The 25312-nt window shown below is 38.2% G+C and overlaps 1 protein-coding gene and 1 long non-coding RNA gene across 2 annotated transcripts in view; one reads left to right on the plus strand and one right to left on the minus strand.

Annotated features, from left to right (window-relative positions):
- Positions 1-25312, minus strand: part of LOC124274405 (roundabout homolog 2-like) — a 310106-nt gene that overhangs the window by 22321 nt on the left and 262473 nt on the right. Inside the window, 14 exon segments of the mRNA XM_046709782.1 lie at positions 3853-4090; positions 5009-5136; positions 5646-5796; positions 6241-6420; positions 6930-7019; positions 7604-7800; positions 9991-10008; positions 10116-10275; positions 10476-10600; positions 11235-11362; positions 11727-11865; positions 12325-12521; positions 12523-12601; positions 16666-16977. Of these exon segments, the coding sequence (XP_046565738.1) occupies positions 3853-4090; positions 5009-5136; positions 5646-5796; positions 6241-6420; positions 6930-7019; positions 7604-7800; positions 9991-10008; positions 10116-10275; positions 10476-10600; positions 11235-11362; positions 11727-11865; positions 12325-12521; positions 12523-12601; positions 16666-16977 (2142 nt within the window).
- On the plus strand, positions 8488-9589 carry LOC124274406. Its single transcript, XR_006897931.1, has 2 exons — positions 8488-8988; positions 9512-9589. It is a non-coding gene; the product is annotated as an uncharacterized LOC124274406 (long non-coding RNA).

Genomic DNA, 25312 nt, shown 5'->3' on the forward strand with positions numbered 1-25312 from the left:
AACATGAGCATCGATCTGCGCAGTTTGGAACTGATGACATGTGTCAACCAAGTCAGCGAGCCTGACCACCCGATCCAGTTAGTCGCCTCTTACGACAAGCATGAGTTACTGAAGATCAATATTCTAACCTGGACCTTCACAGATACTTTTCAATTAGAAGGGAATTGTTTGTATCAAAATCATATATTATCAGTGACTAAGCTTAAAATATCTATGATAAAAGTGAGGATTGTATTCTATAACAAGCATTGTCACTAAGGTGACATAATCCCCCGCCGCAAATTATCAAATCAAACATAAAAAGTAATGAAAGTTTAAGATGAAGTTAAATGTCAACAAAAACATGACCAGTCAACCTCTCTTGATATCTTCTCTTTAGTTGTTCAGACACACAAATATTTTAAAGACTGACTTTGACCTTGAAATGAATGTCATAGTGTATGAAATATGCAAAAATGGTACTAAAGAAATTGCTTATTGAAAAACATTCAAGGGAAGTCTTGAAAGTCTATGAAGAAATTCCAGTGAATTCAGGTTAACATGCTGAAATCTTCAAAGTGTCTCTGTGACCTTGAAAATTAAGTGAAGATCACCAAAATCGACTGAGCCCTGCACCTTCCTTAGATAAAGCTTGGTGTTGAATATGAAGAAAATCCAGTTAATGGTTCTTAAGATAGCTTAACATGCAGGCTAACATACTGAAATCTTCAAAGTGTTGCTGTGACCTTGAAAATTAAGTGAAGATCACCAAATTGACTGGGCCCTGCACCTTCCTTAGATAAAGCTTGGTGTTGAATATGAAGAAAATCCAGTTAATGGTTCTTAAGATATGCTTAACATCCAGTTAATGGTTCTTAAGATAGCTAACATACTGAAATCTTCAAAGTGTTGCTGTGACCTTGAAAATTAAGTGAAGATCACCAAATTGACTGGGCCCTGCACCTTCCCTAGATAAAGCTTGGTGTTGAATATGAAGAAAATCTAGTGAGCAGTTCTTGAGATTTCTTGAGATATCTCGAAGATATTCTAATTCGTAAGTCCGGACGGACAGTGCCTAAATACTATATCCCCCGCTTCAGGCTAAACATGCGGCGGGGGATAATAATCAGATAGTTTTCTCCCTTTTGCTGACAACTACAACAAACTTCATGTTGTCATATAGATATTGAAGAAAACGAAATATTTTTCCATGGATATCATTTCTTAAAAAAGATAAAATACTTTATTTCGGTTAAACATATCAAAAGCGTTCTTGAAATCCACGAAAGCACAGCCGAGCCTGCCTTTTCTTTGAGTTACATGTATATGCTTTTGAACAATAGATTGAAGAATGAATATGTTATAAACTGTTGAATGTTTTCTCAACAAAGGTAATAATTCTCTTGTTTATGACAACTGTGAATAATTTACACAAAAAGTAAAACAACGATATGCCCAAATATTTACTAGGTTCATTATAACTTCCCTTCTTATATGTAGGTATCATAATAGCAGTAGTCCATGCAGCTGGGAAATGACCTTTACATAATATTTGTGAAAACAATAAAGCAAGATAGGGTGCAATGATATTATAATTAAATTTTCTTTTTTTTCTGTTGGAATAGTCGTCTCCTGGTGACTTATTCAGTTTAGCATCGTCTATTGCAGGTATAATTTCTGCTATTGTTATACCATAAGACAGTTCATCATTTACACAATCAGTACAACGCTCATAACTGTGTTCAGTAATATAGTTTCTAATATATGCATCAAACTCCTGGTCACAGTCAGCATGTGATACAGGATTTAATAAATCTTTAAAACACGTATGCCATGTTTCTGGTAAAATATCATTCTTATCAGGTCACCAAGATGAACATTTCTTTACAACTTTCCAAAAACCCTTTACAATCATTATTGATGGCTGCTTCAGTAATGGTTTTGCTTATGTTTTCTTTGTAATATTTTTGTTTCTTATCACACATATCAGCAGATTTGTACAGACCCATAAACTTTGGAAATCTAGACAAGCCACCTATAGTTTGGCATGAAATGCATGTGGACCCGTCTTTTTGTAAATATCCCTTCATCCAATGATCCAATGGATCTCAAACTGTGCAAGTGGATGTTTTGTCAGACAACCTAATCACATTGTAAATCACCGATTTTATGCATTTGTATTAAAGAATCTGTCTATGTAACTGTCAACAAAATAAACAGCAGAACGCAGACTGCTTGCAGAGGGAGGGAGCCAATGACCTGTAACAGCGGCAGTGTTGGGTCATAAAGGTAAATGCACGTGCAGTTCATGATAGTTACCTGTGCACTGCACAGTGATAGACCGTTTGGATCATTCACATTGACCACTTCTAGCTGTCATCATGAAAGCTTATTCAGATGATGCTAAACGTTTATTAGAAATGTGTTTAATTTTTTTTTAAAAGAGAGCAAACGTAGCAAACCGATTTATAAGGTGTCGGATTACATGAAAAGTACAACTTTTGCTCTTGGCATGAAAAAGAACATCGTGCTAAAAATTGTGAAAAATAAACCAACAACCAAGAAAAACAAGAAGACAAAGTCATCAATATCCCCCGCAATGGCAAAATACTCTTCATGATTATGTCTACGAGGTATGATTATGTCAAATATTTAGGTGTGTATATAGAAAAGTGGAAGGAGAGTATTGAAAGGTTTTCAAAGTTCTGCTCCAGAAAGGAGCACTATCACCAATTTCAGTCAAAGTCAAACTTGCTGCCATGGAAATGCCAAAAATATTTTATCCAGAATTCCAAAACTACCAAAAGGCACAAGTACACCACCAGATCTATCTATGTGCCAAGTTTGGTGAAGAAATAGAGAACAGTTTTAGAGTTCAGCTCCGGAAAAGAGCACTACCACCAATTTCAGTCTAAGTCAAACTTGTTGCCATGGAAACGTCAAAAATATTTTATTCAGAATTCCAAAACTACCAAAAGGCACAAGTACACCACCAGATCTATCTATGTGCCAAGTTTGGTGAAGAAATAGAGAACAGTTTTAGAGTTCAGCTCCGGAAAAGAGCACTACCACAATTTCAGGCTAAGTCAAACTTGTTGCCATGGAAACGCCAAAAATATTTTATTCAGAATTCCAAAACTACCAAAAGGCACAAGTACACCACCAGATCTATCTATGTGCCAAGTTTGGTGAAGAAATATTGAACAGTTTTAGAGTTCTGCTCCGGAAAAGAGCAGTACCACCAATTTCAGTCAAAGTCAAACTTGTTGCCATGGAAATGCCAAAAATATTTTATTCAGAATTCCAAAACTACCAAAAGGCACCAGTACACCACCAGATCTATCTATGTGGCAAGTTTGGTGATGAAATAGTGACTGGTTTTAGAGTTCTACTCCGGAAAAGAGCACTACCACAATTTCAGTCAAAGTCGAACTTGTTGCCATGGAAACGCCAAAAATATTTAATTCAGAATTCTAAAACTAGCAAAAGGCACCAGTACACCACCAGATCCATGTATGTGCCAAGTTTGGTGAAGAAATATCGAACGGTTTTAGAGTTCTGCTCCGGAAAAGACAAATGTGCACGGACGGACGGACGCGTTGCGGGGGATAATTATTCTCATCCTGTATTTACAAGCTGTTAGAAAGTGTTTAAGAAAAATTCTGTTCATCAGAAAGACATCTCACCTATATACTGAACACGAAGTTATCATAAATATTTTTAGGACATTTATAAGAAACCATGTGCTCAGTCTCCACTGCAAAAAGCATATCTAAAAATACATAAAATCCCTGATTTCTTTGTTCGGTATACCTGTGTGGTGCCGTAATCTTGATTCATTTATCAAAAGAGCCCAACATCAGTTAGCATTACCTGATTCCTTTGTCGGCACTTTAACAGGACTGCTACACTGGGATTTGACTTCACCGCCATAAGCCTTGATGCAGATCTCATACCAGGCATAGCTGTGGAGGTTGTACAGCATGTAGGAGGTGCTGTATGGGTCCAGGACCTTCTTGGTTATAACTGTCCCGTAGGTCATTCGCCGAAGATCCGTGATCTTCTTATATTCAATGATGAAGCCACCAATCGCATCTCTCCCTTTCAAAACCTGGAAAGTCATAAATACATAGCATCAACGTTAACACTTAGATTATTGTGAACATGACCAGTTTCAATCCATTACCTACTGTGTGGCTTGTTCAACATACCATTGCTCGCTGTTTAGATGTAACTGTCAGCAAAATTGAAACACTCATAAAATGAAAAATCTTGTAATGGCCAGATTATAAGAAAGTGTGATTTAGAGCTATCACCCTTGATAACACGTTATAGTTGGGATTGCACTTCTCGGTAAAGTACAGATTCTAGTACTTTTGTTGGGTTGAGTCCCATCCGGGATTCGAACCAACACTCTCAGAGTCAGTCACCTAATTGCCAACACACAAAGTCAGCCATCTAAGTCGTTCAACTATGCCAACTTCAACAAAAATGGAAGTCGGACAACTGGTAGTCTGGACCACAGACTTTGTGTACCCCTCTGATAAGTGTAAATTGGTATGGTTCCTATATGTCCGAAAGCTATGAACAATGACATTTAGAAAGTGGTCAAATGTAATACACATTGACAAATCACACATAACACGCTTGACCATTTCAGAAGTTGGTGTGGAAATTTGACAGTCTGGTGTGTCATTGATTGCTGCTGCCCCTATCTGATCGACTGAGTTGTCTGTTGTGTTTGTAAACATAAAACTGGGCGTGTCATCATTTACTGATTTCACAATTACATTCTGTATGAACCAATTTCTTGGGTAAAGATTTGTTTCAATTTGGAAAACACCTCCTAACATGGTAGGATGAAACATGCTGCATAAATATGTTCACAATGAAGTTTGTACCAGTCTGACAATCACACCGGTTTTATTGTGCTAACACATTACGAGTAATTACAATGTGGCTAGCAGGTCTCCATGACTTGTTGAAGAATTTTAAACCAAAAACAGTCCAAGCTATTTGAAATACCAACCCTCCACGTGACCTTGATGACGGTGGCGTTAATGGCCTCCCCTTTCATGATCTCCACAACCATTCCATCCAGCTTCTCCCTGATCACAGACTTGGGCAAATTGATCTTCTTATTAGGTTTTCTTCGCTCTGAAATAAAACACAATCCATGTGGTTGTATTCACAAGGTTTTTATCCTTTATTGAATGAAAAATGCAACCACATTCTTTCAAGACAAACCATGCAGCACTGATAATGATATATACATATATCTTACAGCTATTCATCAACATTTTGGAACAGAATTTTCACTGGTCACAAATCAGATGAAATCAGCAACGAAACTTGTTGTCTGTATATACATGTCTTGTATTTATTCATTCATTCGGTACAGAATTTTCATAGGTCACAAGTTAAGTTACCTAGTTACCTAGAGAGTATGTGAATTACCTAGGGATTAGGTCCAACCCAATGATGAAATACATACAACAGATCTAGTGTAACTTTATTTGAAATATGTTCATGTCCACTAAGCAGTGAGTGGGTACCCGGTAGTTTGAAGGTGATAGAATGAAAATTGATCACACACTGATCACTTGACCTGGGTAAATGAAATGTGATGCTGTATAAATTAGCAGTGTGATTATGACAAACATTACCTCTTGTGACAACTGGATCGGATACCTCACTGGGTTGGCTGATTCCATGAGAGTTTTCAGCTCGCACAAGGAACACGTAATGTGTCTCCGGTTCAAGGCCATGGACGGTGAAACTCTCGTGGGTGATAGAATTGGAGGCCACAACCCATCCCTGAAACAAATTGTTTACATCAGAGCTCAATCATACACGAAGCTGATGATCATATAATACTGATTAACAGATGGTTAGCATATGCTGCCTACAGGGGTACCTATATGGACGTCAGTTGGAGATGTCAGTTAAGAACGTTCGCCTCTCTTCTCTCCCACATTCTAGCATTAGCAGCCTTTGCATGTTAGAAGGCAACTAAATGGATACACTCATATTCCCACTGGATACAATGGTGCTCATGACATCACTCATTGGATAATTTACAGAGCAGCATGATATATCTGGATAAATGCTGATTATCGAAAACAAACTATCAATAGAGTCACCCACACGTTTAGAGAATAAATAATGGTGTTTCCAAATTTGAGATTTTATATAAACAATAATCAGAGCAGTTCCTGGTGCCATTTTTCCCTTGTCATGGGAGAAATCATGCGTCTTTACCTGTTCTGTCTCATGGCTGAAATACTCCACAATGAAAGCAAAGGTTGGTGAATCTCCTTTCTTCTTGGTGTTGGGCTGCCACGTTAGGTGAACACTTGTGTCGGTCACATCTGTTGCCACGGGCTTCAGAGGTCTCCCTGGAAATCTGAGATTTCTGTGTCCGCCTGTAGGGACCTCGGCCTTCAACGTAACATGCATATATTGATGTAAAATTGTTTAAATCACACGTCAGGATCAGGGGAGATAATTCAGTAACCAGATTACGCATACCACTAGGAATAGCTATGACTTAGTGTTTAAATTGTCATTTCATTTTCTGTATGTATCTGTGTAACCACAGGAATAAACACTACCATAATCCAGAGGGAATGTTTACGTTATAATTTACTGTATTTATGGACTGAGAACACGAAACACTGAAGTTTTTGGCAACAACTCTTGACATAAAAGTTGATCATGAGGATCGGGTGGTCAGGTCATTTATGGCATTGCATGTCATGGTGTCCAAATGCTCATGATGTCAGTCACTGGATTGTAAGGTCCAGACTTGATTATCTACAGACATGCCTTATATCTGCAATACATGTCAAAAAAACTTTTTACTGGTAACAAATACTGACAATAGGGTCCACAACATGTCTCAACTGAAGATTATATCATCTGTATGTTTTACATAGATTCCTACATACCAGTAATTTTAAGGTAAGCACTCCAAGCGGTCTCTCCTGTCTCGCTGACAGCTTTACATGTATACATGTCAGAGTCGCTGGCCCGTACATCTGAAATGTCAAGTATGGTCATTAATAGATCACACAAATGTAACAAATACACTTTGGGGATTTGGATTTTCTTGGATTTCAATTTAAACAATCATCTAAAATCTGTTACTTGATAAATGATACATCAAATGTTACAAAATATTACTTGAACAGCAATCAAAAAGTTAGACTAATATTTGGTCCCAGAAAAAAGTCTCTTATTCAAAAATATATATTCACATTTCAAAGAATATAACCAGAATGGGTTCTAAACAATAAATAATGTCTAATTACAGGTATGAGCCAATCTAGACTTTCCCAACAATTCATGAATTTTGGGATTTTTATTTTGTTGAATTTCAATTTAGAATAATAATCTAAAATCTTGGAGACAAACTGAGAAAGCGAACTTTCGGTCTGTAAGTGACAACAATTCGACAAACTTTCAATAAGAAGCTTTTAGTCTGTGACTGGCAAATTGGTTTGATTCCAGCCTTTTGTATTCAAAACATTCACATAATATCTTGCAAAAACTGTGCATTAATGATTTTATAAATATTTTGATGTGATTTTGGTAAATAGTAGCATATTTTTTAATGTTTTACCTGATATTTGCAGAGTTCCGAGTCCAGAATCACCTGACGTGGATTGGTGCCGAGGATTGGTCGGTCTTTCTTATACCACCTGATGGTTGGCTGGGGGTTCCCAGTAGCTTGGCATGGCAGCATTGCCATTTCGTCCGGCGGAAGTGTCTGATTCTGGGGACCCAGCTTGATGATTGGTGGAGGTCGGGAGTCTTGTTCTGGAATTATGGGAATGCCTGCATTAACTGAAAGTGAGGCTCGGAGAGGTCAGAGGTCATCACAAAGGTGAGGTGAGGTGAAATTGGGTTTAACGTCGTGCTTGAGAATATTTCGCTCATATGACGACGTGCATGCATGTGTATGTGTATGTGCGGCTGCTTGTACTAGCCCAGACTGAAGCTGGTTTTATAGTGCTAGCCCACTGAGATACCATGCCGCAGTGAAGCATGAATACCCCACTCAGACATATTATACTGACTCCGAGCCAACCAGTCCTTGTTGTACCCATTAATGCCGAGCGCCAGACAGGGACCAACAAGTACCATATTTTAACGTCTTTTGGTATGACACGGTCGGGGATCGAACCCGCGACCTTCCGCTCTCCGGGCAAACGCTCTAACCACTACACCACGGAGGCGGTCGTCATACACAAAGAGCTGATGTCGGAGTACTGTGTGGACATGAAATAACATTGTAACAATCACTTTCAAACCAAATGCACATGAAGACGAGGACCTAACTGCAAGCTGTCTTAGCATTGCATATGACACAACAAAAACAAGTCTTATCCTAAACAAACAAACCCTAATAATTCCATTTGATGGTAACAAATTTCTCAGAGGCCAATAAAATAGATACAAAAAACATCAACACGTTTATGTTCAAAACATGTGGGGTTAAAACATATTACAAATTTCAATTTCAAATATACCTTTTAATTCCTCTCACAATTCATATGCCATAATTTGTTGCATTTAAAACAAATTTCAAGAGGCTTTAATTATGAATCAGCAGAGTTGTAGACAAAGTTTAAAAACTCTGACCCAGACACACGTCTATGTTGCTGTCATGGCAGGCATGCATGTTAAAATCATATCAGACTTCTGTCTGAAACACTCCAGGAACACATTGTTATGCTGACAATAAATAAATAGTTTCAGCTGCTGCCGAACATGAGCCAAGACTCATTTCTCAGTCACCCCAGAGAATGTGCAGGATATATGAATGCAAAAGAAGATACAACAAAAAGAGATAACCTGAGATGAGAATATCACCCTACAGTAATTAGGCCAAAGGCAAAAAGCTTGCAGCTCATGGGAAATCTGTCTTTGTGTCATTGTAGATTCTCTCTCGGTGAAGGGGTAGCCTAGTGGTTAAAACGTTCACTCATCAAGCCGAAGACCCGGGTTCGATTTCCCACATGGGTATAATATGTGAAGCCCATTTCTGGTGTCCCCCGTCATGATATTGCTGGAATATTGCTAAAAGCACTCACTCACTCGCTGAAGTTATGGTGTCCAGCCATTTATTGTACAAATATCAGGAGAGCATCTGCTGTGTGTTTGACATGTGTTTGACGTGTGTTTGACGTGTGTTTGATGTAGTATGTGTCATTTTGTGTGTGTTTGACTGTTACTGTACTGTTCCATATACAATCATGCACTGTTGTGGCAAACTTTGATACACTGAACTTATAGTTGTTCCCCTTTAATACCCAAGTATGAATTATTTTTCAGTTGTGGTGAACCTTGGATAACTTACTGTCTATATGTAGGGAACTTTGACACGATGGCGATCTACACAGCCTAACATTCGCATTGTTTTCATTGTGGCTGTCTGGATCAGAGAAGGTCCGTTGTGCTTTATGCTATTCAGGAGTAGCGGGGTAGGCTGGTAGTTCAAGGTTTTGCTTGGCATGCTGACGTAAAGGTTTGAATCCCTGCATGGGTAAATGTGTGCACCCCATTTCTGGTGTCCCACGCCACGATATTGCTGGAACATTGCTAACAGTGGCTTAGAGCCATCCTCACTCACTCACTCACTCACTCACTCATGCTATTCATAATAAGGATCTATTCCGGGGTAATGTTGACAAACACAACTCGACATAAACAAACCTGTGGTTCTGATGAGCTACAGCTCAACAACTGAACAGAATACTGCATAATTCGATAATTCAGCATATTGACAATAACTTGCAAAGAAATGAAAAGCAAAGCACACACTGAGAAGCAAAAATAAACACTGAGAATGTCACAGACTCCATATTATTACCCAAAAAAAATGAAATGGAGAAAACTAAACCAGAGGCATTATTCCTTATAACCTTTTCCAAACTGTGGCAGTGTGAAAAATGGCGAGTGGATGTTTATATATGAGTGCACAAAGTATATTTGGTCAAAACTTGCCATTAGAATACGTTCTTTCTGAAACACAAACAATACGTCATGAAACTGGCAATGTGGATCTCAGGATATAGATGTCAAAACTCCTAGCTTCATCAGTTCAACAGAGAATTACTACTTGTACTTACGTCTAACATCAATCCGAGCCGTAGCTTTGGCGCTACCGATGACATTCAAAGCCTGACACACGTATTCTCCTTCATCTTCAAACTGCACGCGCTCAATTCTAAATGTTCCATCTTCTGCCACAGAAAATCTGCCGCTTTCTTGGTTCGGGAACATCAAAGGCTAAAACAGGTGTAACGACATCACTTAGTTGGGAATTTCAAACGTTTTCTAGTATTTCTAAGTCATGATTTCACAGCATATTTGCAGCTTATTAACCAAGTGTAATCATTGTCATATCGGGCATATAAATGTAGTAATGAGACTCTGTGGCAAACAGCTATTGTGTGATACCAACCAAGGGAAAGTTTGAATGTAATCACCTGTTCCGATCCTTTGCTCCAGAAGACAGTTGGTGATGGGTTGCCAGTGACAACACACTGCAGTGTTATTGTGCGACCGAGGCCCACCACTTGGTCCAGAGGTTTGATCAGGAAGGAGGGATCCGCTGCAATAAAACGTCAGTTTTGTGAAATACAGTTTAAACGATTTGTGAAGTAAGTTTTGGCTCTTCTTGATGAAGATCTGGTCTGAATAGCCCGAAATCCATGTTTAAATCCTTGTTGTCTAAGTGGACTAGCATGAGAAACGGACATTACCACAAAGGATATTTGGCAGTATGGTTGTTGGTTGGATTGTTGTTTAGGGGGATAGAAAGAGTGAAGGAGTTTGGTTTTCGCCGCTTTTAGCAATACTCCAGCAATATCACAGCGAAAAGAAAGAGAAAGGAAATTATGATTTTAAAAAGGGGGTGTCAACCATTTTGTTCTCGGGAGGTAGGGGGGTCATCAATTTTGTACACGAAAATATTATGCAATAAATGTCATGTGTAACATACGGTTATTGAGGGGGGTCATTGATTTTGTACATGACATGCAGGGGGGTCACTTACTTTATACATCAATTTTAGGGGGTCATTCACATTGTACATGCTTCTTAATAAAATCTTCATCACCCCCCCCCTAGCCATAAATTATGAACGGTTCCTAAGTGCTAAGTTCCTAACGGTTCCATGGTGTAAATGCTATGACCTTCAAAGTGATGTTAAACCACATCACATCTTGATGGAAACAACAACTTACTCTGGATGGAGAGTCTGCCCACTGCTTCCACCGTTCCAGCCAGGTTCTCCGCCACACAGATGTACTGGCCGTCATCCTCAGCTTGTACCATCTCTATCCGCAGAGTGCCGTCGTTCAGCTGCCGTGCTCTGAAACAACACACCAAGTTACTCCCTTCTCCTGACTGGATCTTGCAAACAAAGTACTAGGTTGACAGGACAACAACTGAAAAATCAGTTCAAACCTTTTCCTGAATACTACAAGATTTACCAGTTATGGAATGTAATATTTTACAGCAGCTTCATCTTCTGTAGTCTACATATCAGTTGCCTCCCTTAGACAAGCTCAAGCAACAAGTTTAAACAAATCTGTTTCCACACAAAACTAATCAATACTGATAATGATCTTGTTGGGGCCAGCATTACATGATATATGCAGGAAACATGGGAATCTTCTTTTTGTAAAAAACATGTTTTCAGAATAAAACTGCCAAAATGCTGCATTAGTCTTTACCTCCCATAGGGTATTCGGCCATCCTGCTTTTTCCATGTGACAGTCGGTTCAGGATCACCTACAGCCTGGCACTTTAGTTCAACGGTATCACCTTCCTTTGCTTGGATATCATCCGGGAGCTGACGAATCTTAGGTTTTTCTGAAAATAAAAAATAGAAACATGACTACCAAACACAATTACCACACAAGCATAAACTAGCATGTACATCATTTGTGAAAGATACACATTTTCAAATTTTGTTAAAAGTTAATTCAAATATTTAAATGTTAACTATGCCACACTATAATTCTCCACCATATTCTAAATCCTAGTATGTTTACATCAGTCATAGTCGGGGTTGTGTCGAGTTGTTGGATTGGTGGCCATGTTGGGAGCTCAACTACGCGAGTTTCCCCTGACCCAGGCCCACAATCAAGAACAAGTACCATAAGGTGTCTCCTTAGCATAGGACGATATATGCCTCTGTTCACCCTGCAGTATATGGGTACCCGGAAGGATGAGATTGTTGTATACTCCATGGGGAGTTGGGAATGAAAATTGTGTGCACACTGATTCCTTGCGTGGTAATAATGTAGGGTGCTTGGCACATGAACTTACCCAATACAGTGAGTCTTGCACGCGGACTGAGTTTCTCGCCTCCCTTGTTTAAAGCCAGACATGTGTATTCGCCACCGTCTGTCACCTGGACATTCTCAATTACTAGGTCACCATTGTTATTCATAGATATTCGTCCATCTATCGTCAAAGGGTCTTCATTTTTTCGCCACAGAACCTTCGGTTCCGGCTCCCCTTCGAGGTTTGCAGTGGAATGTTGCAGTCTCCCCTGTAGCCACAGTCGCAGAAGACGGTACCTCTCGAAACTCATCTCGTAAAACTGAAACGATAAATGCAGCAGATTGCCATCAAGGTGTACGACATGCATTTGAAAATGTGATAAAGAGTGTGATAAAATGTGATAAAGAGTGTGATAAAATGTGACAAAGAGTCTGATAAAATGTGACAAAGAGTTTGATAAAATGTGACAAAGAGTTTGATAAAATGTGACAAAGAGTTTGATAAAATGTGACAAAGAGTTTGATAAAATGTGACAGAGTTTGATAAAATGTGACAAATAGTGTGATAAAATGTGACAAAGAGTTTGATAAAATGTGACAAAGAGTTTGATAAAATGTGATAAAGAGTGTGATAAAATGTGACAAAGAGTTTGATAAAATGTGATAAAGAGTGTGATAAAATGAAAGAGTATGATAAAATGTGATAAAGAGTGATAAAATGTGATGTGGATGAGTACAAGTAATTGTATTATTATCATTATTATTATTTCATATTAATGTCTGGGTATAATTAAGTGTGAAATTCCAACAAAAGAGTCTCACTTAATATTAAGCCCCTTTCAGCATTAGGACAAAACAGATAACTTGCAAGTGATCCTGTGGCAATTTTAAGTCATGCCCACTTATTAACTACAGTTCCCTGATTTGGTATTAACAGAATGGGCATCGCCGAATGTTTGTATTGTTGTCATCAGGGATTTTGTGTTATACATGATGTATTTAATCATAAAAATTCACTTACTTTTACTTCTTGAGTTATGGACAGTTGATATAATCACATCACATATCGTGCTTGTTTAGATTCAAACCAAGGTTCTCTGCCCCACTTCCAACCAAATAAAAGTAAACAAATTCTATGGAAATTTATTTATTATTGAACAAGTCATTTATTCAACCATGTCAGCATAACTGACATTATTACCTTAAAAAGGATAGATAAATTCATTATTGCTAATAAATAATTACTTTTAATTATCCCAAGCCTTTTCTTGAAGACATAGACACAGTGAGATATATCTGTATACATTGTGGACTAGTTGTCAAAATCCAAGACATCAGTGTCCAGTATGTTCTTATGAACCTACTTCCCACAGTGACCTGTTTAAACAGTTCAAATGTCATAGGATCAAGATTCCTTTTTCAGACCGCCATTTGGACATAGCTTCATAAATGGGCCTCAATAACTCTCATATTACTTTTGTTAAATGATGCATCTATTTCATTTTTTCCCATTTCATCTACTTTCACTTTCAATCTATTTTTCCCTTTAGAAAGTCAATATTTAGAGTGTCAGAAAGCAGCACTTGACAAATCTGTTAACTAAGTACACCCTGTCAGACATGTTTCTTGAAGTCTCACTGAAGTTTCATTGAAATTCACAATTAAATAAAATAAAAAATAATGTCTGATATGAATGTTTTATGTTTAATTTGCAGTAGAATTAATTTTTGAAATAACAGTTGAAATGTGACTGTGACCAAATCCTCAAACGCTACCAGAGCGTCTCAGTAGACTGATCAAGATTCCGCGTAAACACAAAAGGAAAGATTCTTGAGAATTCAAAATATAAACGGCGCCACGAGAACCTTCGTGCAAAATATATGTATAGATTCCATTATCAGGACTGTTTCTGAGTTCTGCTGTGGCAACAGAAAGCTGCACATGAAGAAATGTAATATGTATGCATAATTTACATCACTTGGCCACAGAAGCAAAATAACATCAAGATCTGTTAGTTTAAACAGTTTACATGTCAGTCTTTCCTGAACATGCTTCAAATCCAATTATTTGATCCAACTACAAGGAAGCAGCGATGTCATATAAAACAATCACATATCAAGTTTCTTCCAACATGTCTGGTACTGGAAGGTAAATGGACAACACATGTGTAGCTGCCTTAGTCCCTGCTTTGTAGAAGCTGAACAGTTCAGCTGTTTGCAAGTGACTGAAGTCCCCTCTGTTCTCCCTAACATGTTCTGTCAACACTTCTATCCAGGAAGCAGACATTTTGTGTTTCAATAAACCCTACATGATTTCATTTTGGAAACTGTTTTGACAGTTTTCGTAAAGCAACTGTATATTTTGCAAATCAACAATCAAATGTCAGCTGAATATAGAACTTGTATTCATGGATAAAACCAGTGAAGATCGGGGTCAGGGTCTGTCTTCAGTTATCCATGCTTGTCGTTTGAAGCGATTAATAGGATCAGGTGGTCAGACTTGCTGACTTGGTCCACGCAGGTCATCTTATCTCATATACCAGGATCAATACTCATCAATCATCGGATTGTCTGGTCCAGACTTGTTTACATACTGCTATTGTATTGCTTCAATATTCTAGAGAGTGGCATTAAACAACAAACGCACAACCAAAATGGATAAGGATTTCAATCAAACCCATTTCACTTCTTTTCCAAGAAACCCCCATTATGTACGTACATTTTGGAAGAATTACAACACAATGCTATTACTTTCTCCATCATAATGTCAAATACTTGGGGTTCATTATCAGTTCGTTCCAAGACGAAAAGGCTTCTATTTGACAATCTGGTTTTCATTAAGGAGGAACATTCTGTGAGTGTAACATTTGCAAGAATTGACCTTGTTCCATACAAGTCCTTACAATGCATTATCAAGTTTATTTTCCCCTGTTGCAAATCATTACACGGCCACTGATCCCCCTGTTGCCATTTCCACCGACGTTGTTGTCCGACGCCGACGCAGCGGTTCCATCACGGCACACATTTGGTAGATGAGCATTGTGAACTCCAACTTTTCAGACTTGTTTGCCACGTGATTGCCAGGAAATGGCTTCAGGTGTTTGATATAAACAACACACACAATTACAATGTTCTCTTGGTTAGGTATCTCGCAACAACAATAATGTGTACGTATTCTGTTCAAGGGTTGTTTGCCAAACAGCTTACTTAGATCTTTAGGGTGGAGCAAACTCTCCACAAGTGCATTAATGAATAAAACACTTCGACTGACACACAATATCAGCTCCCCAGGGGATGATGCGGCAGTAACAACTTAAACTGCATCTTCCTTACACCTTCCTGAACCAACACAAGGTTACTGATGGTAATATAGTCAGTGGTGTTTATTACATAATGAGAAGTCATTTCCAACCTGTTGCTGAATCTTGTTTTACTCTAGACGTGAATGGACTGCTACCAACCATCATTACAATAACAATCAAGAAGTTTCATCTTAACTTTTACCTCCTCATCTCCATTTAAAACTCTAAGTGCTACATTTAAAGCTACATCACCACTGTCAAGCGATTTTGTGAAAAAGGAGTCTGCACTGAATGTCTGATGTATCTTACTAAGTTTAAAGTTTGGTTAACATTTTACAGAGCCAAGAATATTTAGATGTATTCACCATGTGTTACATAACAAACAGTGACACACACGAATAGTGCATTAAAGGAGTCCGTCTACCTATACCATCACCATTAATAGTGCATTAAAGGAGTACGTCTACCATTGCATAAATCAAATATAAATAGTAGAAATAAAATTGAATTTCTGATGCTGTTGCAAAAGCTATTAACTCTTGCCTTTTATAAATGTTCTTTCTGTAACACATTTCATAGATCTTATATCATAACTAGCTTTCAAATTACTGTTAGACTTGGAGACATGGAAATAGTATATTTTTTCTGCTGAATGTATGCATACTTGTGTGTTAAAGAGTGTGAATGCCACCTAATATGAAGTAATTTTTACAGAGTTTTTGCCTGTTGGGTGTGGAGAGTCCTTGGATGGGTGACCATGTTTGGCAGCTTGACTCCTGAGAGTTTCTAGGACTTCAGTCCTGCCCCATAATGAAGCACATGTGATACATGTGGTCTCACCATAGGCAAATGACTTTGTTCAAAATTGCCTCCGTTCACTCAGCAGAAAATGGGTACCCGGTGGGATAAGTCATGTGACTAGTAACCTTCTAGAGCCTCACTGGCAGCTTGGGTTATCCAGCGTAATAATAATCAGATTGTGCGCTTTGAGCATGCTTATCTATGGAAATAGCGCCATAGAAATGTACTAGTATTATCACTGAGATAATTATTCCTTGCGGTAGACGTTCAATATTTGCTTACCTGCTATTTCTAGTGTTGCATTTCGACTGATAGCACTTCCATGAATATTAGTTGCATTGCAGTAGTACACTCCAACATCTGGCTTGTAATTCTTGTTGTGAATCACACGAAGGAAGAAAAGCTGTCCATTATTCAACAACATTCGATGGGAGGAGGGGTTTTCAGGGGAGGTAACTACTCGTCTTCCATTCCTATACCATGTAATTTTGGGTGGTGGGTTGCCTTCGGCCTTGCAGTTGAGTGTTGCTGGTTCGTTCTTTGCAACGTAGTCATCGTCGGGATGTTCCACTATCCTGGGATTACTCTGGTCACCTGAAACACCAGAGTTGAACATAGTTACTTTCCTCGACATGACAACAGAGTACTACTTGAAATAGGGAATGTGACGCAATCTAGACAACAAAACAAACACCTCCCATTTGTGACAAGATATTTTTCATCACATATGCAGGTTTCTTAGCATTTGATGCTCATGATGTCAATCACTAGTCCTGCCTAAAATTGATCGTTTTAGTGAGTGAGTGAGTGAGTGAGTTTAGTTTTACGCCACACTCAACAATATTCCCGCTATATGGCGGCGGTCTATAAATAATCGAGTCTGGACCAGACAATCCAATGATCAACAGCATGAGCATCGATTTGCTTGATCGTTTTAAGACTGCATTCATGTAGCTGGCATTTTGCCGAGTGCTAAGTTAAACAAACAAGGGAGAACATACGACAAGTCAGATCTAAAGCTTTAATTTCAATTGTCTTCTTGAATTCAAGCATATATCATTATTTAGACATCTCTCTGTATAAAACAACAAACAGCTAATGAACCTATCCACAAAAACAGACTTTGTCCATTGCTGAAATGCATTGAAATAGTTGAAACACTCATGTTATACATCCAGGAATGTTTCCATATAAATCATTTGACACGCAAGTGTGTTCTTTAGCAAGGCTGTGAGATTATTCCTGCAGCAAGTGTGAAGGACGTAGTTGCTATTCGGTGGAGCAGTCTGTTGGTCTGGTTTCCTTAGCAGTCTCACACTTGATGATAGCTACACTAACCTTTCCCCGTTTTTGCTTTTTTTACCCAGAATACATTGCCACCAGAGTTGCATGGATGCTAAACCAATACGTTTCATCATCATCATCATCATCATCATCATCAATAGATATAACTGTTGAAGGTTAGTTCGTGCGAGGTGTAGTTTAACTCCTCCTGTGGTATATGCTAGAGAAACACTGTTTGGGCATAATGAGTGGAAAGTACTTGAGCAGTTTTGAATGTTTTGACAACGGAAACAATGTGAATTAGAAATAAAAATTGTGCTACGAGGTCACTTTGTTGCAAATAGAATCTGAATAAAACGAACAAATGTATACATCTTTGCTTTGTTCAAGCAGGTCTAGCTACAAACATTAAGTCGGTGAAGCTACAAACGTTTAGTTGGTGAAGCTACAAACATTAAGTCGGTGAAGCTACAAACATTAACCCAGATAGCATTCAGACGTTGGCCCAACGTTGGCAATGGTTTTGGCAAAGTAGGTGAAGCTACAAACGTTTAGTCGGTGAAGCTACAAACGTTTAGTTGGTGAAGCTACAAACATTAAGTAGGTGAAGCTACAAGGTGAAGCTACAAACGTTAAGTCGGTGAAGCTCCAAACGTTAAGTCGGTAGCAATATTCCAGCAACATCACGGCGGGGGACACCAGAAATGGGCTTCACACATTGTACCCATGTGGGGAATCGAACCTGGGTCTTCAGCATGACGAGCGAACGCTTTAACCACTAGACTACCTCACCGCCCCCGTTAAGTCAGTGAATCTACTAATGTTAAGTCGGTGACGCTACGAACGTTTAGTTGGTATAGCTACAAACATTAAGTCGGTGAAGCTACAAACATTAAGTCGGTGAAGCTACAAACATTAAGTCGGTGAAGCTACAAACATTAACAAACATTAAGTCGGTGAAGCTACAAACATTAAGTCGGTGAAGCTACAAACATTAAGTCGGTGAAGCTACAAACATTAAGTCGGTGAAGCTACAAACATTAAGTCGGTGAAGCTACAAACATTAAGTCGGTGAAGCTACAAACATTAAGTCGTTGAAGCTACAAACATTAAGTTGGTGGTGAAGCTACAAACATTAAGTCGGTGAAGCTACAAACATTAAGTCGGTGAAGCTACAAACATTAAGTCGGTGAAGCTACAAACGTTTAAGTTGGTGAAGCTACAAACATTAAGTTGGTGAAGCTACAAACATTAAGTCGGTGAAGCTACAAACATTAAGTTGGTGAAGCTACAAACATTAAGTTGGTGAAGCTACAAACATTAAGTCGGTGAAGCTACAAACATTAAGTCGGTGAAGCTACAAACATTAAGTCGGTGAAGCTACAAACATTAAGTTGGTGAAGCTACAAACATTAAGTCGGTGAAGCTACAAACATTAAGTCGGTGAAGCTACAAACATTAAGTCGGTGAAGCTACAAACATTAAGTCGGTGAAGCTACAAACATTAAGTTGGTGAAGCTACAAACATTAAGTCGGTGAAGCTACAAACATTAAGTTGGTGAAGTAAATATTAAGTCGGTGAAGCTACAAGGTGAAGCTGGTGAAGCTACAAACATTAAGAAGCTACAAACATTAGGTGAAGCTACAAACATTAAGTCGGTGAAGCTACAAAACGTTAAGTCGGTGAAGCTACAAACATTTAGTTGGTGAAGCTACAAACATTAAGTCGGTGAAGCTACAAACAAGGTGAAGCTACAAACGTTAAGTCGGTGAAGCTACAAACATTAAGTTGGTGAAGCTACAAACATTAATTCCAGCAATATTAAGTTGGTGAAGCTACAAACATTAAGTCGGTGGGACAAACCAGAAATGGGTGAAGCTACAAACATTAAGTTGTACTACAAACATTAAGTCAGGGAATCGAATGTTAAGTGGGTCTTCAGCATGAGTTGGTGAAGCTTTACACCACTAGAGCTACAAACACAGCCCCCATTAAGTCAGTGAATCTACTAATGTTAAGTCGGTGAAGCTACAAACATTTAGTTGGTATAGCTACAAACATTAAGTCGGTGAAGCTACAAACATTAAGTCAGTGAAGCTACAAACATTCACACACCAGTTTACACTGGTCCTTGAACTCCACGAAAAAAATCAAATTTCTAAGGCTGAATGGACATCTTATGCACGGGGTAATTCGAAAACAGCAGGGTCTATACAAAAACACAGCAAGCTCTCCATCAGACAGCATGTGATTAATCGTATCTTCGTCTGTGACACTGAAGTGATATGGATCGTATTTAAAATGGGATTTAGCTGAAAACTTTGTTCCAAGGCAGTGCTCGTGAAAATAATGAAATTAGGTTGAAACTTGAAACTTTTCAACAATGTATCTATTTCTTCTGTCATTTCTCATCTGGACATTCACTCAACCAGCCATTGGATTTAAAATAACGCAGCCATTAATCAGCATGCAGTTGACGACCTCCATAGTGTTTCTTAACATAATTTCTAACAGACGGATGTGATGCTAGACTACCTCCCACAGTTAGATGAATTGCGTTGATACTTCCAAAGCAAATTCACTTTTCACTGATTTGCAATTCATCATAAGAAACAATCTATCTTGCCAGATTGAAAGCCCTTTTGATCCGTAACATTAAATTTACATCTTCAGATCCCAATCGACAAATTCAGCTAGGGTGGAAAATACGGAGAAAGTATGGTTGGAAAACTGCTACCATCTTCCTCATACCTAAAGAGACACAGATTTTATTAAGTAGAGAAATCAAATCACTTGCAATTTCATGTAGTTAGCAATTGATTTCAGATGAGTGGAAATGAGTGAAATTGGCATGAAGAAAGCTTTGCTCACGAAGGCATACAAAACTCCATCACTGTAGATTGGCAAAATACCAGCTGGGTGCCAACTAACACAGGGATTGTTTGTAATTTCATCATTATACTGATCATAAAGTTGATATTTAGGTATGTATTTGACCAGATATAGCACAAGCTGTAATCTTGTACTGGTCCACTACACAAAATGTCATCAATGTCATTCTTCGGAGTGAATGAGTGAGTGAGCATGATTTCAAGCTGCTTTTAGCAATATTCCAGCAACATCATGGCAGGGGACACCAGAAATAGGCTTCACACATTGTATCCATGTGGGGAATCAAACTCGGGCCTTCGGCGTGATGAGCGAACGCTTCAACCACTAGGCTACCCCACCGCCCCATTATTCTCAGGAATATAAATTCATATTGACAAGATGATTCAGAAAGCAAATGAAGTTACTGAGATTATTTGTCAAGTATGTTTTTGTATTTAAACACAATATTTTAGGAATAACAAACTTTTCATTGTAGTTAATTTAAACACATCTCGTCTGAAATTAAAGCAGGTGTCTGGAACCAAGATAACACCTTTTGTATCATAAACCAAACACATGAGTGAGTGGGTTTAGTTTTACGCTGCACTCAGCAATATTCCAACAATATGGCAGCAGACATAAACACATGAACATGAGAATCGCGTTATCACATTATCACACTTGAACTCAAAGTCTAAGATCTATTTTCGTTCATTAACATAATTTCAGAAAAGGCATATGAATACAAAGCCTGAGTGATCCGCCCCATATGTTATACACAGCCAGATTCAGCCAAGCTGGTGCCACAAGCACTTTCACATTGGGAAACCTAAATTAACTTTTGTTGAATGTTATGCAAATGTTTTTGAGTAAGCTGGTATCACGTCTATGTAAAGATCTATTATATGAAATGTGAGGTATGTGACCATATTTGCATTATTATCAGATCTTAATACAAAGGTTAGGCCAGACCAATTTTATTTCTTGTTCTACGGATTTTTGTCCTCAGAAAACCTAAAGGCAGGAGGGAAAAAAAATAAAAATAAAATCACCAGTCAAAGTAATATTCCTTCTAAATATTAAAAGTATTTTGCTTCTGGCAATTTATGAAGTGCTTATGGGGCAAAAAAACAATCAATAAAGAATTTCTTATAAGTTTGCATTTTTGGCCAATAAAAACATAAGGATTTTATTTTTGAGCGGGGAATATTATTATTTTATTTTTTTCTTATTCTTGAAAAAATACGACTGGCGGATCTGTAAAACAAGAAATAAAATTGGTCTGGCCTTATCAAAGGGCCTATGAAGGGCTTCCCATGTCAGATCATGTTCGTCCACATATTACCATTCCCATCACAACTGGAATACAATCTGATTTTGGGAAATAACATGCTGCCTAAATAGATATGTTTGTCAGGCTGCTATCAGTTGAGACAGATCGCTGCAGGCATAACGAGTATCGGTGAGTGTTCGGACATGTTTTAAACTCCATCAGTCAGTCATAAGATGGGTCAAACATAACACTGTCAGTCAACACAGGCAACTAGTGAGCATCACACGTTGTTGGTTTTTACTTTAAACAGAGACTTAATTCATTAATTTACTTTCCAATTATCGATGTGAGCTATTTACATGTTAAAGTGTATTATCTCTGTGAATTTGTGTCTTAATGTTGCAGTAATGTTTTTGATGAAATCAATGGTTTAAATAAAAGCATTTGTAGTGTTTTAAGAACTAAACTCACGTTCATTTCTGATGAAACAGGTGAAAACCATTTTAAAACTTTACATACTAATTGTTTGGAGCAATTAACCAAAACCATGGGACCTCTAAAGAACCTTTCCAAATGTCTTCCTTTTATATTACTAGGAAGAAAACAAAATATATCTGAAATAATCATGAAACTTTCAAAACCTTATAGGTTGCCATCTTTGTGGTCTGAGTAACAACATGAGCTGTTTCAAGGAAGATAGCACCGCAGTGGAGAGTGTGTTGAAAGAAAACACCACCTTCACTTTAGGGGTAATTTATGTTGTATCATGGAGACTGCTTTCCAAATGTCCTCCCCTTGCCCTGTACTGTGTTTATACAAGTGTGAGGTCACCCAAGCACACACCATCTTGACATGGCCAGATGTCCTCAGGACATTCTCAGCACACACCAAAAGTCAAAGGCGGCCATGTTGAATATTATCATTTGTTGGAAATAGCACAAGGGCTTGTAACCCCAATAACTAGCATCAAGACTTGCCACTGACTGATCTTAGCACTGTATTATTCAGGGTATATATTATATAGTGCTAAGACTATATTATATAGAGCTAGGACTATTTTATATAGTGCTAAGACTATTTATATAGTGCTATGACTATATTATATAGTGCTAAGACTATATTATATAGTGCTAAGACTATATTATATAGTGCTAAGACTATATTATATAGTGCTAAGACTATATTATATAGTGCTAAGACTATATTATATAGTGCTAAGATCCCATCAGTGACAATGGATACCTTGATGCAAGTGTTTTTGCATTACTAGTCCCTGTGAAAAACTTATGTGCTTTAGATGTATGTATCGGTGAACCAAATTCAAGTGAAGCTTGAAAGTTTGTCAGTGTTGACTTAAATCACAAAAAATGGTGCCATCATGAACTTTTAGCTGATTAAATGAAATGAATAAAGGCCTTAGTGTCTATACACTTCCATGACTCATGAACAAAGGAAAGGACAAATCTTATCACTGCATGTACAACTATTCCATATGGTTCTCCTTGAAGACACCATTAATGACAGAAGCCACCTAACCAAATTTCAATGAAATTAATCAGGCGGACATTTATCCGTTGAAGATGCTATCCTTCAGCAAGGGGCTTTTTCATATAAACAAAACAGAGGGGATAGCTCCTTCACACACCCAGCTCAATGTGATAATTACCATTCATGTAATCAAGCTGAAATTTTATGTGAGGATTTAATGGAATTGAAGTCTTTGATAGTTCTGCTCCCTGCATTAAGCTTAGCTTAAAGAAGAAAGCATAATGTACACGACAGAAACAACATTAGCATAGAGACTAAGCGGATTTCAGTGGTGTCACCATTTCAGTGAGAGAACCAGTTAGTGCCAAAATGAAAGATTATGGTAAAACACATGTACCCTACAAAAGAGTATCAGTGTTAGTCTAGTTGTGAGCATTGAAACAGTGGTAATGGATTCACAGAAATCTCAGTAGTTGTTTTTCAAAGAACATTTGAATACAACTGAAAATATTACTTGGCCAAAAGAGTGAGTGAGTGAGTGAGTGAGTGAGTGAGGGAGGGAGCACACACAGGATGAAATATGTTTGGGATGGACAGCTCATCATCAAACAATATTGTCTGCATCCTATCAAGTACCACTTGACAACATATATCTTTACAAGCATAATACCACAGGTTATTAATGTCATGTGCCATGTGTGCCCATGTTGTTTTTTGGGTGGGCAGTTGGCTTGCCTTTGTATGCCTTTAGGATGAGCGCCATCGGCAGGGCAACCTTTTGGTGAACACCTGGTATGATCAATATTTCATAGTGATTCATAAACACATGCTTATGATAATGGCAAAGTAATGGAACAGATTCTGCCTTTGGATGAAATTTCTGTAGAAAGGATTTTGTCACTTATCTTTTTAATAACCTGTTTCATTTGTGTATATTTGGGCACATTATACAACAGTCATGGCTTCCAGTAATCTGATCTATTGTCAATCTGGTATGTCCCTCTCGGTGACGCAATACATTGATAATATTTGGCTTTTACAAGTGAAGCACACATTGCTCCAAGCATGGCTGGGACAGCTATTCCAGATAGCAGTCTTTCACGGCAGTGCTTAGATTAAATGGGTAAAGGTTTGATTGTGCTATCTGGAAAAAACATATTTAAAAAAATTGTTATCTTAATTTTCAACGAATGCAACAACCATTTCAACAAGATATCATGTCGCTATAATGGGATCTAATACCATGGCAGAAGCTAATATCTCTGCAGAGTGGGTGGGCATTTTAACATCTCTTCTATCATGTCATCATCAGTTGATGAACAGGTGTGCCCATCTCAAATGAAAGAACCAACAGCTCGTACAGTTCAAATCCTTCACGCCCCTTGGTAAGTGCATTTGCAGGATTTGGGTAAATCAAGGAAGAAACTTAAAATCTTTCCTTTTATGTCAAGCACATGTCTTGGAGACTCATCGGGCGCTGTTCTCAGAGTATAGTCAGGGCACTTCAGATGACAGAACTCAGCTGCCACAGGCAGCTGCCCAAACCTTGACTGCTTGGGTAGAAGTCAATTCGTTTTCCAAGTGCCCAGTTTTATTGAGATGAAGCTCCCTCAAATGTGAGGCCCCTCAGTTCAAGTTTGACCCCCACAGAGCAGAGGGGGATGGTAAGAAGCGAAGAAAGTTGGGTTTTTCAAGCTGAGAATAAGATGTCATTGAAATATGATGACTCTTGAAAGGGTGAAAACATGTTGTCCCCACCGAGTCCCAGGAAGGAGGGGTAGGTTAGACAAACACGATGCTGTATGAAAGACAATCAATAGCCTGTGATGATCGGCAGGGTTGTCTTGTGAAAAATATCGGTCAAAATTCAAAGGACTTAAATGTTAATTTTTGGACACCTTATATGTATATAATACTACCTAGCTTTCTTTCATGTTTCACTTGCAATAATGTTATTAATAGAAAGCTGCTGAGTCTACGATGTCCATGAAAACGTAATAAGTGTGTTGTAA

The sequence above is a fragment of the Haliotis rubra genome, unplaced genomic scaffold, assembly GCF_003918875.1.
Source record: "Haliotis rubra isolate DU_JTF1 unplaced genomic scaffold, ASM391887v1 Scf190, whole genome shotgun sequence".
Taxonomy (NCBI): Eukaryota; Metazoa; Mollusca; class Gastropoda; order Lepetellida; family Haliotidae; genus Haliotis; species Haliotis rubra.